The sequence below is a fragment of the Trypanosoma melophagium genome, assembly GCF_022059095.1.
Source record: "Trypanosoma melophagium isolate St. Kilda chromosome Unknown ctg22segment0, whole genome shotgun sequence".
NCBI lineage: Eukaryota > Euglenozoa > Kinetoplastea > Trypanosomatida > Trypanosomatidae > Trypanosoma > Trypanosoma melophagium.
Genome location: NW_027125152.1, coordinates 482,501 through 501,479, shown reverse-complemented (window position 1 = coordinate 501,479; position 18,979 = coordinate 482,501). Strand labels below are relative to the sequence as shown.

The following is an 18,979-nucleotide window of genomic DNA, read 5'->3' as shown; positions in this document are numbered from 1 at the left end:
AAAAAAAATAATAAATAAATAAATCAAAAACGAAGAAATATATATATATATATATATATATATATATATAAAAGCATTTTTCTTCTTCTTTACAAATGAACAATAGCAATCCGGCTGCCCGCTATGCGGCTGGCATCCCACACGGTGTACATATGGGCTTCACAGTCCCCGCAGGCGCCCCCAATCCATATCAATCAATGCGTGGCGCCTATTCCAATCCCACTGCCGCCTTTGTGTCCCAACAACAACAACAGCAACAATTACAACAACAGTCTATGATGCAACAACAACAACAACAACAACAACAACAAGTACATGCCTCTCATCAGACCGTAATGGCACCTGTTACAGCCGTCCACCAACATCAACCACAACAACAACAAATACAACAACAGTTACAGCAACAACAACAACAATCGCAATCGCAACAACAACGTGGACGGGTGGCGGTGGAGGGCCCGTACGGTTTATTGGCACTCCCCGGCCTCATCCAAAACTCGGCGAATCCGGAGAACAGCGACGGGGCGGCGTTCTTTTACCTCACGCGGGGCTTCGACCTCAACTCCCTCGGCCTCAACGTCGCCCATCAGCGGCCGCTGCATCCCACACTTGTGAGTCTGGCGCTGGAGAGGCCGGAGGTGCCGGTGGTGGCGGAGTTCCGCATTCCGGATTGCTACAAACAGGCCAAACCCCGCCAGCCCACACTGAAGTTGTTGCAAAAGTACAAGAATGATACACTGCTTTATATATTTTATTCGATGCCGCGGGATCTTTTACAGGTGGCGGCGGCGCGGGTTTTACTGGAGCGGGGGTGGTGTTTTCACAAGATACGACAGCAGTGGATGCGGCGGCGGAGTTCTAGTGGGTTTGAGTTCTTCAATCAAAACACATGGACAATGGAGATTGAGGAAAATTACCAGCCAAATCCTGCAGAGGTGGAGAGTGATCTTTCCGATCCCGCACACGCCAGTCTTAGCGCGGTGATTGCCGGTAATCATAATAATAATAATAGTGCTGGTGGACCCATAACAAGTGCGACGGCAGCATCCCCTACAGTACTAACACCAGCGACTACGACGGCTAATGCCAATACTGCAGCAACAACAACAACAACGGCAGGGACGGCTTAAATACTATTTGTAGCAATATATATATATATAAGGTAGAATTGTGTTTATTTAGCGGAACATACACACATTATAATAAATGGGATATACACAATACGCACATTGGTACAAATATACACACATACATAACTATATATATATATATATATATATATAAGCATGCAGCATTTGTTTGTTTGTGTATGTGTGTGTATGTTTGTTTAAAAGAGTGAGGAACAAAAATAGAAAGAGGAAAGGAGTTGGTAATAGTGATAATGGATTGTGGTGATGCTTTTTGTTGTTGTTGTTGTTGTTGTCGACGATTTTCTTCTTTTCCTTTCTTCTCCCCTCGCTATCCTTTCTCTTTTACGCATTCCTTTCCTCTGTTAATATCGCTGCTCTTTTTTCTTGCAATTTGTGAGTGAGTGTGTTTCTCCATTTTTTTAATTTTTCGTTGTTACTTATTATTATTATTATTATTATTATTATTATTATTATTATTATTATTATTATTATTATTATTATTATTGTTTTCTCACTATTTTCGCTACCACATTTTTAACTGTATGTTTCTCTCTCTGTCTGTGTGTTTTTTTATTTGTTTGTTTGTTTTTTATCTTTTTATTACTACTCTGTGTGTGTTGTGACCCTTCACTATGAAGAGGTGCTCGTGTTTTTGGTATATATACATATATTGCAATCGTTCTGTGTGTTTGTGTGTCTGTTTCTTTGTCTATCTATCTATTTTCCCTATACTTCTTTTCTTCTTTCTAATTATGTGCGATGTATAACTTATTGGATGGCGTTAATGGATATGGTGAGAAAAAAAAACGAAAAAAAAGAGAGGGAAATATAATAATAATAATAATAATAATAATAATAATAATAATAATAAAAGAAATAGAAATATAGAAAAAAAAGGGGAAAGAAACCGTCAGTATAGCGAAAGAATCCTATATAATTATTCACTCACGGGTTCATCTTTGACTCTAGTTCATATTCACCAATAACAATTGCAATTGTCATTGCAGAAGAAAAAAAAAATAGGATAATCCATCTATTTACCAAACAAACAAACTATACATATATATATATATATATATATATATATATATATATATATATATATATATACAGAGAGTGATGGTACTCAGTCTGATTGGACCCCTTGACAACGCCCGTGTGCAGCGTATTCTCCTCATTGCGGCCTACGCCGGCACCACACTCAAAGTTGTCCCCATCACCGTTGGCGTTGAAAATGAAACCGACAGTTATCGCCGCAACTGTCATCCACTCTCCCGAGTGCCCGTATTAAAATCGGATGAGGGATATCTCTTTGAAACCCATGCCATTGTCCGTTATATTGCCCGTACAGAACGGCCATATGGTGCCGATGGGTGTGATCGCTATCCCTCCCCACAGCACCAGGTGCCGTATTTGTTGTATGGAAAGAGTGTGAATGAGGCGGCGGAGGTGGATGCGTGGCTGGACTTTGTTATGATGGAAATTGATACGCATGCTTTTCCTATCCTCAATGCGGAGAAACAACAGCAGGAACAGCAGAAACGCACACGCGTGGCTAGTCCACGAAACAATAATAATAATACTAATAATAATAATAATAATAATAATAATAATAATAATAATAATAATAATAATAATAATAATAATAATAATAATACAACAACGACAATGCCGTTAGTATCGGCGGTGGAGTTGCAACGTTTACAGGAGGCGCTGGAAGAAGGCCTGCATGGATTGGAGCAGCGATTGGTGTTTATGAGGGAACTGCGAAGAGTTATGGGTGGCGGTTCACAAACAAATGGAAATCGCCAGAATAATAATAATAATAATAATACACGTGCTCTCAGCAGTGCCCGCACGGGTACATTGGAGGAGGTGGAGGATGGACTCTCAGAGGAGGATATATACATATCGGCAACTCCACACGAGAGCGCCGTACTGCGTGGATACCACACATATAACATCAAAACACGCATGGAAGTACCACCCGATGCCAATAATAACAACCATGATGATAATAACAATAATAATAATAATAATAATAATAATAATACGGAGGACATCGGGGAGGGCAATATGATGCCGCCGCGTTTCTCTGCGCATAGTCCGCGCCTCTCCACGCAAACTCCCCGCCGCAGTGCCAATCCCAACGTTGGCGATCTTCTCTTTCTCGTTGGCGACTCCCTCACCGCCGCCGATCTCGTCGTGGCCGCCGCTGTGAATAACGCCCTGCAGGCGAAGTGCGTGCAGCCGACCGCCCGGCAGCAGTTCCCGCAGTTGGTGAGGTATGTGAATAGTATTATGCGGCTGCCGGTGGCGGCGGATGTGCGTAAGGCACTTGGTATGAGTCACATCTAAATTAAAGAGAGAAGAGTAGAGAGAAGAGAAAATGGATCCTGCATAGTGTGTGGTGGGTGGGTGTTTTTACGGTAGAGAGGGGTGTGGAAAAAAAAAGAAAGGGGAGAGAAGTAAAACCGCAAACAACTAAAAAGAAGGAAAGGGGGATTTTTGAAAGAGAAAAAAAGGGAAACAGAGAAGAAAAGGGAACTCTGTGAATGTAACTGGCAGTAGAAGAAGAAGATGTCATTATCAAGAAGAAATTAGAAGATAAAAATCAAAGGGATAATCCAATTAGATTAAAAGTATATATATATATATATATATATATATATATATATATATATATATATATATCTGTGTATGGATGGGTGGGTGAAGGATGACAGACCAAAATCAAAAAAAAAGAAAAAAGAATAAGCGAGCCTATTTACATAGTTATTTATTTTTAGTTGTTTATATTTGTCATTCAGTTTCCCCATTTTTTTTTTGTTTTTCTTGTTTTCTGAAGTGAGGGGATGCATAGTTGGAAGGAAAGAAAGAAGGAGGTGTGTTGTCATACTTATGGAGAGATAAGGGGAGAAAAAAAAAGAAAGAGTGATGGAAAATAATATCATTCATTGTTGTCTTTACATACATGCGTGTGCGTACCTGCGTATATCTATTTGTTTTTTTTTTCCCTTCACTTTTTGCTTTTTCTTGTTTATCCCCCAAATCCCACACATACACATACACACACTCTCGCTCTTTCTTTCTTTTTTTCTTTCTTTCTGTTTCTTCTTTCATTCTTTTATAGTCTTCGGCAGCGTTCGTGAGCCTCTCTCGCTCTTTCTTTCTCTGTATGTGTGTCTGTGTATACAGAGATAGAGGTGGAGAGGGAATGGTGAATGAGAGTAGAGGTGGGTCACCAGAAAGAGTGCAATATTGTATGAATTACTATATATATATATATATATATATATATATATATATATCATTTGCACTTCAGCTTGCTCTTTCTGTTGCGGTGGGAGTTATTAACGCATAAGCGTCCATCGGTGTTTTACTTCTTTACTTTTTGTTTATTTGTGTATGAGTGTGTATGTGTGTGTGAGTCGTTCTATTATTATTACTATTATTGTTATATATTTTCTCATATTCGGTGACTATTTTATTTTCCTTTATTATTGTTATTATTACTATTATTTGCTTCTTAATCTTCTTCCTCCCATTATTATTATTATTATTACTCGTACCATTATGAACCTTTCCTCCCATCTCTCTCTCTATGTATACTACCCTATTTACGCAATAGTAGATTTCAGTCATATATATATATATATATATATATATATATATATATATATATATATATATATAATCAAATGAACACTTCCTCTACTATTACGACGAGTACACATCGTAGTGTGGAGGATATCATAAATCTCTGCAATGCCCGTGCGGTGGATGCACAGCTCCTACACAACAGCAGTGAATCCACCGCCGCCGCACGTTTACGCTGTAGTTCTACACACATACTTACAGCCCGTGTTTGTACCGTCATGGCTGTAATATCCGCTGCGGCGGCGGGACTGTTGGCCTCTTGGCAACAACGTCGTATTTACCGTGTCTGGCGATTGCGAAATCCCACACGTGTGTTGTGGCAGCGGCGGCTTCTGTACGGTCTGTCCACCTGCAGCGCTGCTGTGTTTTTGTGGCTGTTTAGTCCGTTGGGTCCGGCAGCCTGCAGTGATGGATGCTGGCGGGATGTGCATCGCCTGGATGGTGTGGCTGTGCGGGCACTGGTGTTGAAGCAGCGGTATGAGGCCATAGTAACAGCAACAGAGAGGCAAACAAAAACAATAAGAAGGGATAATAATAATAATAATAATAATAATAATAATAATAATAATAATAGTAGTAGTAATAATAACAAAGTTGTGAGAAGTGCGGGTCTGGCGTATGATGAGTGTGAGGAGATGTGGACGGCGTTAGTGCGGGATCGTTTAGAAGTGGATGAAAATATATAGAGTTTTGGGATGAATGTATGATTCGATTTATCGTGTTGCTTTGTTTTATTTTATTTTGTTTATATAAATAATATATATATATATATATATATATATATATTTATTTATTTATTTATTTATTTATTTGACGAATATGTTTTTTTCTTTTACTTCGTAGTGCTGTAATATGTTATGTTTTCTCTCTTTTTCTTTCCCTCTTACACACACATATATATATATATATATATATATACTTGTACAAGCAAACACAAAGAAAAAAAAGGAATAAGATAATAATAAAAGACTGAGAAACCCACAGCATTGGAAAGGGAAACACAAGAAGGAAGAACATTCACAACAAGAGAAGAAAGAAAGAGAGGAAAAAGGAAGAAGAAGAAAGGGATATTTTCTTTTGTAGAGGTGTTAGGAATTTAAAGCTGGAGAGACTCTCACTTACATACACACACACGCAGACACGGCCGAAGGGGTGTCAAGAAAATCAGAAGAGTGAGTAAACAACGAAACAGTAAAGAGGAAAAACCAAAGAAAAAAAGAACGAAAAAAAAACCAAACAGAATCGTAAGAAAAAAAAGCAAACGAAAAGGAAAGAAAGAGGAAAAAAAAGTAATATCTATCTATTTACGTTAAAATTGCTGTACGTAAAGGTTCTGCAATGAGCTCCGATAATACAAAGTGGGGGTTAGACCGGATTCTTGCGGAAGTGGCAGCAATCAATGAAGAACGAGCCTCTGGTGGTGGAAACACAGATGGGAGAAGTGATACCTCCTCTGATATGAACAACATTATTCTTAATAATAATATTAATAATAACAATAATAATATGTCTGCTTGTATGGTTGCTTCCACCACCCAATCGTCTGTGCCTTGTCTACCACCGTTGTCGTCATATCTTGAGGCGGATGTTGTGAGTGAGGAAGCAAAACACTGCGTAACTCCACCAATTCATACAACATCATCCAATTTAATCTTTTTGACTAGTGAAGGTATAAACCCTTCTCTTGCTATAACAACACCAACAGCAAAAACAACGACGGCAAAGGGATCGCCTTTCTGCGCCTACACACCTGTTAAGATGCATAATAATAATAATAATAATAAATCACCGGAGTGTCTTCTGCCAACCCGCTCCACTTCCCCGTTCTCCGCAGTGAATGGACTGACACCGTCCAAGGAGAGTCTGGGTACAATGCGACTGCAGATTCAGCAGGCGATAGAGCCAACAACAACAACAACGCGAACATCAGGAATAAGTGGAAGAAGTGGAGGAGGTACAACTAACAATATACCAAGTACACCATCAACACCGTTTTGGCTTCACTTTTCAGGATACTGCAGCAGTACAAGCAATAATAACAACAATAATAACAGTAGTAATGAGAGTTTGAATCCGCAAAGATCGTTCCTCAACATCTCGTCTATGGAACCGACGATTAACTCAGATCTGTTTTCTCTCCATTCCCCATCACATGACGGGGGAGTTCGATTGAGTGGTGGGCCGTACACTTTACAACAACAAAATCATAATAATAATAATAATAATAATAATAATAATCGCACTGAAGGTCTTTCGCAGGCGAGAACTACAAGGGGAAATATTTTACAACAACAACAACAACAACAACAACAGCAACACCAACAGCAACAGGAAGAAGAACATACTCCATGTGTTGTTTTCTGTCCATCTTTTTCAGAGGATCTGCATGATACTTATGTGATGCCGTCTGTTTCTATGGATCCCAGAACAACATGTCCAGGCATTAAAACTATACCAGAGAACAGTAATGCTATTCTCACTGAGATGAAGAATAGTTTTCGAAGCATTACACAGACACCCACGTGTTTTTTCGCAGATGATAATAGTAAAACTGGTTTAACGGGTTCCTCAGCACTGTTGCCCTTAAGTGGAGAACTGGGAAGTCTTTCTCGATCTCTCAACGGCACCTCGGCCGTTTCCCGTCATGCATCGCACAGAAATCATTCACACCACACTTCCCAACAACAACAATCATCTGTTCCACTTCCTTTGGTCTCGCCTGGTTCCGGCAATCGTCAACTTCCGCCTATGATACTGTCGGAGTGTCCGTGTAATAATCCCCAGAGTTGTACAGCACCAACACCAACAACAAGAAGAACCACCACCACCACAACAACAACAACTACTACTACTACTACTACTACTACACCGACAACAACAACAATAACAATTACTGCGGGACAACGTTCTATTGATATGATGCCGCTAAGGAGATTATCGCAAATTCCCTCGCCACAGTCAAGTTCTCTGTTGGAATTGGATCTTAGTCAGCAGAGCTGCCGTTCCATGCAGTCTATCCTGGAGAGTGCACCCTATCACTCACCCACGGTGCAGCAGATTGTAAAGAAACTTCTACCTGATTTACCACGAGTAATGATGAGTCAACATGGAAACTTTCTCGCCAAGAAGCTCCTGCAAATTGCCCCTAATAATGAACGACTAATGATATTATCTGAGCATCTCTCTGACAAGTTGTGCACCATCGCGGTTTCACCTCATGGTAATTACGCCGTACAAAACCTCATTGACTCTCTCCGATCAGAGAGTGAGATTGACTTGGTGTGTAATGCACTGGGACGTGATGCCCCATCACTTATGAAGAACCCGAGTGGTTCGCATGTTGTGAATAAACTGCTGGAACGTGTACCAGAACGTGTGGTGTTTTTATATAATGCCATTGTGGACCGCACGGTGGAAATATGCAATGATAAACAAGGTTGTTGTGTGGTGCAGAACTGCATGAAACTCGCCCCAGCAGTGCAGCAAGTACGATTACAACGGGCTGTATTAAAAAATGTGGTACCACTCGCCACGAGTCCGTTTGGAAATTATGTATTAACACATCTCTTTGAACTTTGTGCTGATCCAGAGAATCGACATGTGGTGGATGAGGCCGCATCGCTTCTCAGACATTTATTAAAGACACTTTGTACGGATAAGTTTGCATCCAATGTGGTCGAGAAGATTCTGCGGTATTGCAGTCAGCATGTTAAACTGGAAATTTGTTGTATGTTACTTGAGACGACAGATGATGAAAGATTGTTAACACGGAGTCTCACCACTAATACTACCGTCAGCAGCCAAAGCAGTAACAGCAGCACCAGAAATCACAATGATAATAATAGTAGTAATAATAATAATAATAATAATAACAGTATCCCTTATTCTGAGTCTTCAGCTCTTTCTACTATTACATGCAATCAGTATGGTAATTATGTGGTACAAACCATGCTTGACGCCTTGCCGGTTGGACCAGAACTTATACAACTTGTTAAGGCACTTGAAAAACTCTTTCCCCGACTGCAGGAAAAACGTTTCGGGAGACATGTAACTATGAGTGTGGAAAAGGCACGTTCCCGTATTGGATGTTTTGAAGCGCAGAGGATGAATGAATCTCTTGATTTCAGTTTTACTGGTATTCGTGCAGAGGATGTGGCACACACCCACACGAGTATGACCAAAACCATTCGAGACTCATCCGCACTCCATCATCATCATCATCCACATCAATCCCAATCTCAGCAGAAACGCAAACAATCCCTAACGAGATCCTCATTAGCGTTTTCACACAATGCCGGTAGGGGTGCTGCGTATAGATTATGTGGTCTTTCTCTGTGTGACTCGGTCTCTAATTCCTTTACTTCCTCTCTCTCATTACTTGGGCAACAGCAGCAGCAGTATCCCGATCTTTTCCATTCGAATCTATTAATACCACCAGAAGAACAGATACAGCAGAGCAGTCGGTACAGAAATCGTAAGGACACGCGATTAAGGTAATGGGTGGTAATAAATGAAAGAATAAAAGATAAATTACAGTATTATTACTTTACTGAATGAGTGAAGATAGAGGGAGGAGAGAGAAAGATATAGATTGAGAGAAAGAGTAAGGAGAGTGAAATATTAACTTCACTCCTTTCTTTAATAAGAGCAGGAAAAGGAGCCACAGTTTATCAATCTATATATATATATCCCTGTTTCAGTGCTATTTTTATGCTTCTGTTGTTATTTTTGTTATTATGTGTTAGTTTCTTTCTTTCTTCGTGTGTGTGTGATACAGAGAATAATGGGGGGTGTACCCCTCCTTTTTTCTTTTTACTTTTTTCTTCTCTTTCTTTCTATTTTCCTATCCAACTCTGGTGTTTTATTTCATTCTGGATTCAATTCAGTTGGATACGCGACCGAAATGTTCATTTTATATTTTAGAGGCAGGGATGTAGCTGGTCTCTGCAATACATAAAAGATCCCGTGAATTGCTCATGTTATGCTATTTTTCTTTCGTTTCTTTCTTTTTCTTTCTTTTTCTTTGTTTATTGCTTTTATTGGATTATTATTGTTATTATTATTATTATTATTATTATTATTATTATTATTATTATTATTATTATTATTATTATTATTATTGCAGAGACATACTTTACATAAGCACACTTTCTCTTTTCCCAGCATATGTGTTTGCAAACATTCTTCTTTAAAAAAAAAAACATATGCCTTTTTGGTGTGTTTATCTATGTGTATGCACATATTTAAGTCCATACATCAGTCTATTCAAATTATTGCTGTTTTTGTTTGCTATCCTTTCCTTTTTAATTTATTTGCTTTCGGGTGTTGTTACTTTTGTGCCCATGCAATTGGAGTTTATTTGGTAAAGCAGTACGTGAACGATAGAAATAAGGGGAGAGAGACGTTGTGTGCTTTGCAGATTTCTCTTGCTATCTCGCATTGGAGATGTGCCTAGTTGCATATATATCCGTGATTTTGTTCATTTGTGTGTTTAATTTTTTCTTGCGTGTACATCTACATGAACGTTTATAATTAACTCTGGAATGAGCAAAGGAAATGGATAAAGTGAAATTAGAGGAAGTAAGGATACGAAAGCATTTTAAACAAAAGAACAAAGTCGAAATAAAAAAAGAACAATAAAAAAATCTATTTTCTTTTCCCTGGTTTTTTGTTGTTGTTGTTGTTGTTATTTGCTTGCTTTTGTTCTTTGTTTGTTGTTTTCGTCACTTGCATTTTTTTCTTTAACTCACAGTGTCTTTTTAATTTTCTATGATCTATATTTCACTATTTCTCTCTCTGTGTGTGTGTGTGCCTTCTTTTTTCTTTTGCTTCTGTTTTCTTTTTTTAACTTATTTTCGCTCCTTCTTTGCTGTTAAGGGAAATTACCTGCGGGTAGTACACGAGGGAAAGTGGGGAAACGATAAATCACATGGGTATATATATATACCTGTCTGCTTCTGTGTGTATTTGGATCAATACTCTCTCTTTCTATCTATACATCTGTATATATATATATATACATCTGTATATATATATATATATTGCTCTTGTGCTTATATTTCTACCCATCTATTCATATCATTTTTTCTTGTTTTGTGTATGTATCTCTAATCCAGAGAGATACGGAATTTGGAAGAATTGATTTTTCGTAGTAAATAAATTTCTAGTCGTGTGAGTGGGGAACAATCATGAACCTCCAAAAACGGGGAGTAAAAGGAAAGGGAACGTGTTTTAATATATCTTTGAATGGAAAACCGACCACACAATAGCTTCGCTTTTTTTTCTTCTTATCTTTGTGTTTGTGGTTGAGATATTGTTTTCCTGGAATTGCTTTCCTCTTTCTTTTATCCTTTTCTTTAGAAGGATACCTTGTGATTATATCACTTGGTTTATTGCCATCCGACTTTTCTTCCACCTTTTTTGCTGCTTTTTTATCCTTTTTTTCTTTTTTTTTTTTCTTTAATCCTTCTGTGCTTCTTGTTTTTCTTGCTTTCCTTGATATACTTATTTATTTTTTTTTTTTTTTTTGCACTCTTCATATATAGTTTGCTGCTTCTATTATTGTTTTGTGCCCTTGAGTCATCATCATCACTGCAAACTGGGATGAGTGTACTAACGCCTTCACATTTCGTTGTTGTATGGACGTGAAGGAAAGAAATTATAAAGAAGGGAAAAATAAGATGGACTCTTTCTTATTTATTTCTCTATGTGCGTGTTTCACGGAGTATTGATCTGCTGATAAGGGGACAACAACAGTGCGAGGGTGAAAGAAAAAGAGAAAAATAAAAGTGAGATATAAATAGGAGCGAGAAAGAGAGTTTAAATAAATGTGAAGATCTTTTTTTTTGTTTTGTTTTGTTTTGCTTACTTACCTACTTAAACACGGTTTTCGCTTCTACTTTTTATCTCGGTGTCTATTTGCGGAGCACGGTTGTGTGAAGATATTTATCTATTTGACTTCCCAAGAAAAAAAAACGAATTCACGACATTAGTATTAAAAAACTCGTACGTATATTTCTATTCTTTAGTTATCTCTTTCTCTGATATGTAGCAGACGTGAATGGGTAGATTTAAAGCGCATTTAAAAACAGGGAGAGAAAGAGTGAATGGGTTAACGAAAGAGTCTAGGCGTGCGCGTGCATGAGATAAAGGACCGCGAAGAAGAAGAAAAGGAAGAAAAAAAACCGAGGAAGAGGATGTTCTTTTTTTTCTCTTTAGGAAAAAGACTGCTATAAACCGAACGAGAAGGAGAAAATGATATTTTATTATTCTTGAGTTCCGTCGTTATATCCGAATTCTGGTTTCCTCTTCTTTTTCTTTGTTTATTTCCCTTATTAATTTCCCTGTATTCTTTCGCAAGTTTATATGTCTCTTTCTGTTGTTCTGATTTTTTTTGTTTTCCATCTCCCAGCTGGGGCTCGCCGGGTGTTTCACTCGCTGGAGAAAATGGGGTCAAACAATAGTAGGGGTAAAATAATAGTAATAATAGGAAAAAAAAAGAAACTAAATGCCCGATCGCATTTCCCGCTAGCTATTATTTTTCTTTTATTGTTTTATTCAGTTGAATTAATTAACCCCACCCCCCTTTCCCCCCACCTCATTATTTATCCATTTATATAGTTGGAACAAGGCAAAAAAAAAGGAAACAGAAGTGACAAAAACAGCCACCCTCTCGATCAAAGGACGCACGAAAATTTTAAAGAGAGAACATGCACGATACACCAGAAAGAAAAAAAAAACCTTGTTGTTTTTCTTCTCCTTACTGGCACTATTGCTAATGGTTGCAAACCACATGTCTATTTAATTTATTCCCTTAACCCTTTTTTTTTTCCCTCTTTCTCTCTCTGTTTTTGTTCCTTAGCGAAGAAAATGAATAGGAGCGAAAGAAAGTGGACTGCGCCGCAACACCCAGAACCCAACCGCATAAAGGAAGGGAAAGGAGAAACCAGAAATCCCACTCTGGCACACAAGGGAATTTCCCTTTGGAGAGTAATGCTTTTTGTGTTTTTTTTGGTTTCTTTCGTGGCATCTGTCGTTTTAAACACTTTTTTTTCGGACTTTTATGGAAAACGATGTCTTTTGGGGGAAAGCGTTCTTATGGGGGAAGTGTTCTTATGGGGGAAGTGTTCTTATGGGGGAAGTGTTCTTATGGGGAAGGTGTTCTTATGGGGAAGGTGTTCTTGTGGGGGAAGTGTTCTTATGGGGGAAAGTGTTCTTGTGGGGGAAGGTGTTCTTGTGGGGGAAGTGTTCTTATGGGGGAAGGTGTTCTTGTGGGGGAAGTGTTCTTATGGGGGAAGGTGTTCTTGTGGGGGAAGTGTTCTTATGGGGGAAGGTGTTCTTGTGGGGGAAGTGTTCTTATGGGGAAGTGTTCTTATGGGGAAGGTGTTCTTATGGGGGAAGGTGTTCTTATGGGGGAAGGTGTTCCTATGGGGGAAGTGTTCTTATGGGGGAAGGTGTTCTTATGGGGGAAGGTGTTCTTGTGGGGAAGTGTTCTTATGGGGGAAAGTGTTCTTGTGGGGGAAGTGTTCTTATGGGGGAAGGTGTTCTTGTGGGGGAAGTGTTCTTATGGGGGAAGTGTTCTTATGGGGGAAGGTGTTCTTGTCTTATGGGGAAGGTGTTCCTATGGGGGAAGGTGTTCTTATGGGGGAAGGTGTTCTTATGGGGGAAGCTTATGCGTTCTTATGGGGAAGGTGTTCTTGTGGGGGGAAGTGTTCTTATGGGGAAAGTGTTCTTGTGGGGAAGGTGTTCTTGTGGGGAAGGTGTTCTTATGGGGGAAGGCGTTCTTATGGGGGAAGGTGTTCTTGTGGGGAAGGTGTTCCTATGGGGGAAGTGTTCTTATGGGGAAGGTGTTCTTGTGGGGGAAGTGTTCTTATGGGGAAGGTGTTCTTGTGGGGGAAGTGTTCTTATGGGGAAGGTGTTCTTATGGGGAAGGTGTTCTTATGGGGGAAAGTGTTCTTGTGGGGGAAGGTGTTCTTGTGGGGGAAGGTGTTCCTATGGGGGAAGTGTTCCTATGGGGGAAGTGTTCTTGTGGGGGAAGTGTTCTTATGGGGGAAGGTGTTCTTATGGGGGAAAGTCTCCTTATGGGGGAAAGTGTTCCTATGGGGGAAAGTGCTCTGGTAATTGCCGTTTTCTGTGCGTGCGCAGTCCTCGTTGTAAGGCGGTTCTCTTCTTTAGGGGGTTCCCCTTGCATGCCGCGCACCCCATCGCCAGTGTTCAGCTACAATCCTGGAGGGACGTGGGGCGTGCGTTGCATGTTCAAGACGAGGTTTTCTCGGATGCCCTTGACCCACGGTTGCGTGTGTGCTGCCCACGGCTCGGGCGCAATGACGCGAGAAGGATTTCGGGAATGTAAGGGAAGGAAGGGGTTGCGCCATCGCCCTCCTTCCAAGACGGCGGTGGGGTCACATCTTCTTCCGCCGCCGCCCCGTCTTTTCCGCCAGGACGCCAGCGATGTCGAGGCCACAGCGTCGTCTGCTTCATCACCGTCGCGGGGAAAAAGTAAAGGGCGAAACCCGACAACGAGCCCCACGACGAGCGGCTCGCGCCTCGTGCAGACTGGTTGCCGGGTTTCATCCTTTCCCCTCTCCTTCTCACCTCCTTTCTATCTCTCTCAAGTTCAAAGTCCCTGAGCATGATATTCCAGGCCTCAAGGTTCAGCGCCTCGGGACGTAAAGTGCCCCTCGAGCCCCGCCGAAGCGAAGCATGCCGCTCATGCCAGCCCATGCATGTTCTCTCGTTTGGAGAGGGACGCAAAAAGTGGTTGTGTTTTTGTGTTGGTGTGTTGCTGTGTGACGTGCATGTTTGGAGCGCATGCCGCGCCGCAACTGTCGTCGGACAGGAATTTCGACCAGGCCAACGCGATCGCGTTTGGAGTGCGATCCCGTTCAAGATGAGCCTCCAGGCGTGCTTGTATAGGTGCCCCGCGCTGCCGTGAGCCTTCGCGTTTGGAATGCCCTTCCCCCGAATGCAAGAGTTGAACGCTGAGCGTGAGCCGCGCAAAACAGGACGGGATGCGAGTTTGCGTGGAGGAGAGGAAAGAAAGGAGCCACGGTGTGTGAGGGGAAGAAGTGTGGCATTTCAGTCCCGTGCCTGTGTTGGGTGGCTTGGCGCAAAGAGGTCCGAGAATCACGTTGTGGTCAATGCAAATGCCTCGATGGTTCACATCACATTCCCAAAAACACACAGTGATAGAGAGAGAAAGAGAAAGTGGCGGGGAGGCACGGCACACCAACCATAACAGCCGCACACGTTAACTGCAGCCCAATCAACAACAAGAGGTAAACAAGGAGAAGTGCAAACACACCACAGAGTCAGAGCAGAATCAAACTACAAACATGGCTCCATGCCCTCTTCGCCCAGCCCCTCACCATCGCTTCGCCAGATTGCAACTCACAACAGAGGGAATCCCAACAGTGCACTCATGTGCGGCCCCAATCACACAACAACGCGAAGGAACCGCACCTTCACTCCAGCCCCTCAAACACGCGGCAGGGGATATCGCCACGCCGACAGTTAGCGCACCGCAAACACATCAGCGCCCAGCAGAAACACACCAACCACCGAGAATCCGCAGTGGAGCGGTCCAGCAACACAGAGTCTCCATCTCACCCACATGCCCATGCCAGAGAGGCACTAAGGCATACACTAAAACCCTACACTGAGTCACACACCTGCAGAGAGGAGCAGAAAACACAAGAGCAACGGAAAAAAAGAAAAACAGGATACCAACAGCACACAATAACACACCAATCACGGCTGACACTCCCAATTAGAGCAGCATTCACCCACACCAATCAAAACATTGCATCAATACGCACCCCAAAAAGAAAAACAAACCCATTACGTGAAGCCGAAGCGGATCAGTCTCAGTCCCTCCCCGCAGGCTGCAGTCACTCAAGCAAGCCACACAACACACTACACCACAAGGGCAGAGAAATATGCTCGTGGTCATGCCGTGAGTGACACCACCAACAGAGAGAAGGCGAGAACGAAGAAATGTGTTTTCATTACGTGGGCGGTGCGAGGAGAAACCCCAACACACACACAAGGACACAAATAGGAAGGGCACACTCAAACACCCACAACCCACCAATATCTTTACCAAAATAAAAATGTAGAAAAGAGTGACTGCGTGAGGCAGACACAATAATAGAGCAAAAATGAAAAAAACAAAAGAAATTCATGACTTAATGTGGCTGCGATGCCTGAAGACAGTCACATCCACTTTATGGTTCATAACGAGTATTTATTATATGGTGAAAGTATAGTGTCGAAGTATTCATTGTTTGCATAGCCTGCAGCCTGCAATTAGCAATGAAAAAGAGATTATCACACAAAACCCAACACACACAAGGTGCATGGGAAACGCAAAAGAGAAACACACAGCTGCACACACACACAGTGCAAATTAATTATGAAAAGAAAACACACACAAAAAGAAAGAAGGGAAGAGTGTATAAAAGAATGTGTCTGCAGAGGACTGCGTGCCTGTACTGATGCACGGCGCGGGAAAACACAAAGCACCACGCCTATTGGTTAGCTTGAGGAGCACACCACCATATGCAGCAGAACAGACACGCACACACACACAAAGAGAAGGAAGGTTATTACTGTGTGCGTGTTTGTGTGTCTTGAACCGCCTGCCATTCTTCACATTTCAGTCACAGCAATTAAAACACATTGGGGATTCTATCCCATTCCCATGGGTAAAAGCAAAAATTAGTAACATTACGGAACACACACATCACCAGGCACACACAGTGAACAGCGGCAAAGCAGAACCCAGATAATGCGAACAAAGAAAAAGAACACTCCATCACAAAAAAGATGGTTTGTCGTCCGATGAGCGCCATAGGGAATGCAAAAGATGTATCCATTTACAAAAAAGCAAACAAGAGATTTATCGCACTGGAAAGAAAAAAAAGAAACATCAAGATCCATTAAAAAGAAAAGTGACCTTACAACGCACACCCATGTCCAGTCAAACAAAGGTTAACACTGTGCAGCTGTGTGTCATGGAAACACCGATCAGCACACAAGAGTGCAACCCAACACACACAGCAGAACAAGAAGCAACAAGGGACTGTGCGATAATGCAGGACTGCTGCTGCCATCCTTATTTTTTTCCTTGATCTTATTCACCGCCTCCCCTGCAATTTTCCGCACATTCCCTTCTGTCCCCTTTTCCATTTCGCTGGTCCTTCAGCCTTATCGAACTCTGCCTTAAAGTGCCCCGTGGATTCAAGAACAGCAAGTGAAAGCGGCGAGTAAACCATACCTCCGTTGTGCGGATTCATGAGCTCGCCCGTCACAAAACTCTTGGGGAAATGAAACTGGTTCTTACCATTTCCAACGCGCTCCATTTTTATTACACCGACCCTATCATCGCTGCAATTCCAGAACTTCTGGAGGCTCTCCCTTATTTTCCCATCCTTGATCTCCAAGGACAAGGTATTTCCATCGGCTTCCTCCGATAACGTCACCCCGGTTTTGTTGCGTATGCTGTCGAATCCAATTGCATGTGCAATTTCATGTGCAAAAAGGCGAACGTTTGTTTTTATAGACCTAAGGATTTGTTTGGGATTTAGTTTGATACTGGCGACTATCGGGCGTCCATCCCCGTCGTATTTGCAGATGCGTGTAACGGGTTCCGAGGTCGTAAGACCCACATAGACAACAACATCAGCATTGTGAACACGATATGCTCGGTCTTCAACAGGTACCGCGACACCTTCGCAAGGCCCCTTAAAAACTTCTTCATCTTCCTCTGCCACTTTCAATCTGGTACTGACACGCTTCACCAGAAGACGATCAGCATGTAGCCTGATAGCCCAAGGAACACCCCTTCCGAAGAACATCACAGCTCTCTCAGCACTCACACTCTCAACGGCCTCGCAAATTCCCCTATCGAATACTGGATTCACCTTTTCGAAGAAACGCACATATTGACTACCACCATTCTTGAGGTTGTCACAGGTTTGAATGGCATTTAATACACCCCACGCATTTACAGCAATACGAATGGGTTTCCACTCCACCGAATCTTTATCAACGAGTCCCTCTGATTGTCCAAGGTAGGGAATAAACGTGCGCTGAAGATCCTGCGTTTTCTTCGGCCACTCCCACGTAAAACCCGCATAACTCGCAATACCGACGCGGGTAAAACACAGCAACACCAACACTACACAAAACAATCGACGCATTTAAACCGCCTTTTTAATGTTTGCAGAGTGGTTTGTGTGATTGTGTATATCTATGAAAACAAGCGAGAGAAGAGAAAAGTCAAGCATCGAAAAGAAAAGAACAGATGCGCAAATCAAACCCATAAAACCACGACGATCATTATAAACAATACGGAAAAAACACACACCGGTCACCTTTTTAGGCACAGCCGAATCACCACTCCTTTCGCGCCAGAAAGGCACTACGCAGAGGAGGTGAAAAAGGAGAGGAATCGCACACGCCGTCATTTTGGCATTAGGTGTACACAAATAAAATTGCCACCGTACAGGCATTGTCGAAAAAAAGCATCACAGCCCCGTGGTGGCGACACGTGCAAGAGTCACGCACGGGACACGCAAACCTTGTGGATGCGTATCACACGTGCATTGTATCTCGCACGGCGCACACTCATGTGTGATATGGGTTGGTTCGTCATACTCGCTGTGTTTGCGCTTTTGCCTTTGTTCGGTCACCCGCACAGACTCGGCATCCACACAGCGTTTCGACTCCCCTTCTGAAAATAAATAGGAGACCCCTCCCTGACCACCGCAACGGCGTCGCAGTAGAGAGAAGAGAGAAAAGATTCGTCCGCGGAAAACACAACGCCATCACAGCAGCAGAAAGGATGAAAACAAGCTAACAAATAAGGGCAGAATTGTCCATGACAACCCGAAATCCTTCATTCCCGCCTCGCCTCCAACTCCTGTCGCCCGCTATCTTTTCAAACAACCTCTCGCCCACGATGTATATGAGGAGGGTACGATCATATATATCCCCTCAGGACCCACTTTACCCACCCCGACCCCAGATTGGCGGAGAACCAAAACAATCCAGCGGCCACAAGCGACTAAGAAACGCACCAAGACTGATTTCTTTTATTCCCCGTGTTGTGTGTAGGTTTTACCCCAACGTTGCGGCCGCCAGCCCATCAAGACAGAGCACTTCCGCCAAACATTTCCTGTAATGTA

At 42.0% G+C, this 18,979-nt stretch overlaps 6 protein-coding genes across 8 annotated transcripts; 5 read left to right on the top strand and 1 right to left on the bottom strand.

Annotated features, from left to right (window-relative positions):
* Positions 1 to 95: 95 nt before the first annotated feature.
* Positions 96 to 1,130, top strand: LSM04_008263 (NOT2/NOT3/NOT5; the record flags this gene model as incomplete). Its single annotated transcript, XM_067334698.1, has 1 exon — positions 96 to 1,130. The coding sequence occupies one exon, from the start codon at positions 96 to 98 to the stop codon at positions 1,128 to 1,130; it is 1,035 nt and encodes a 344-aa protein (XP_067191821.1).
* A 1,119-nt stretch (positions 1,131 to 2,249) lies between these two features.
* On the top strand, positions 2,250 to 3,488 carry LSM04_005963 (Glutathione S-transferase; the record flags this gene model as incomplete). The annotated part of the gene is made up of 1 exon (XM_067334697.1): positions 2,250 to 3,488. The coding sequence occupies one exon, from the start codon at positions 2,250 to 2,252 to the stop codon at positions 3,486 to 3,488; it is 1,239 nt and encodes a 412-aa protein (XP_067191759.1).
* Positions 3,489 to 4,831: 1,343 nt separating this feature from the next.
* LSM04_009586 (uncharacterized protein) lies at positions 4,832 to 5,476 on the top strand (the record flags this gene model as incomplete). Its single annotated transcript, XM_067334696.1, has 1 exon — positions 4,832 to 5,476. One exon carries the CDS (start codon positions 4,832 to 4,834, stop codon positions 5,474 to 5,476), a length of 645 nt encoding a protein of 214 aa, XP_067191862.1.
* Positions 5,477 to 6,128: 652 nt separating this feature from the next.
* Positions 6,129 to 9,287, top strand: LSM04_000433 (the record flags this gene model as incomplete). 3 transcript variants are annotated; one of them, XM_067334695.1, is made up of 2 exons in its annotated part: positions 6,129 to 8,713; positions 8,767 to 8,785. In XM_067334695.1, the coding sequence occupies 2 exons, from the start codon at positions 6,129 to 6,131 to the stop codon at positions 8,783 to 8,785; spliced, it is 2,604 nt and encodes an 867-aa protein (XP_067191579.1). The 3 variants fall into 3 exon arrangements, with proteins under 3 accessions (XP_067191579.1, XP_067191578.1, XP_067191577.1); XM_067334694.1 differs by lacking the exon at positions 8,767 to 8,785 and having other exon boundaries at positions 6,129 to 6,640; positions 6,693 to 6,726; XM_067334693.1 differs by having other exon boundaries at positions 6,129 to 9,287.
* Positions 9,288 to 12,862: 3,575 nt separating this feature from the next.
* On the top strand, positions 12,863 to 14,724 carry LSM04_009176 (uncharacterized protein; the record flags this gene model as incomplete). The annotated part of the gene is made up of 2 exons (XM_067334692.1): positions 12,863 to 14,356; positions 14,434 to 14,724. The coding sequence occupies 2 exons, from the start codon at positions 12,863 to 12,865 to the stop codon at positions 14,722 to 14,724; spliced, it is 1,785 nt and encodes a 594-aa protein (XP_067191849.1).
* A 2,203-nt stretch (positions 14,725 to 16,927) lies between these two features.
* On the bottom strand, positions 16,928 to 17,992 carry LSM04_002798 (Peptidase M8; the record flags this gene model as incomplete). The annotated part of the gene is made up of 2 exons (XM_067334691.1): positions 16,928 to 17,253; positions 17,665 to 17,992. The coding sequence occupies 2 exons, from the start codon at positions 17,990 to 17,992 to the stop codon at positions 16,928 to 16,930; spliced, it is 654 nt and encodes a 217-aa protein (XP_067191660.1).
* Positions 17,993 to 18,979: the final 987 nt, after the last annotated feature.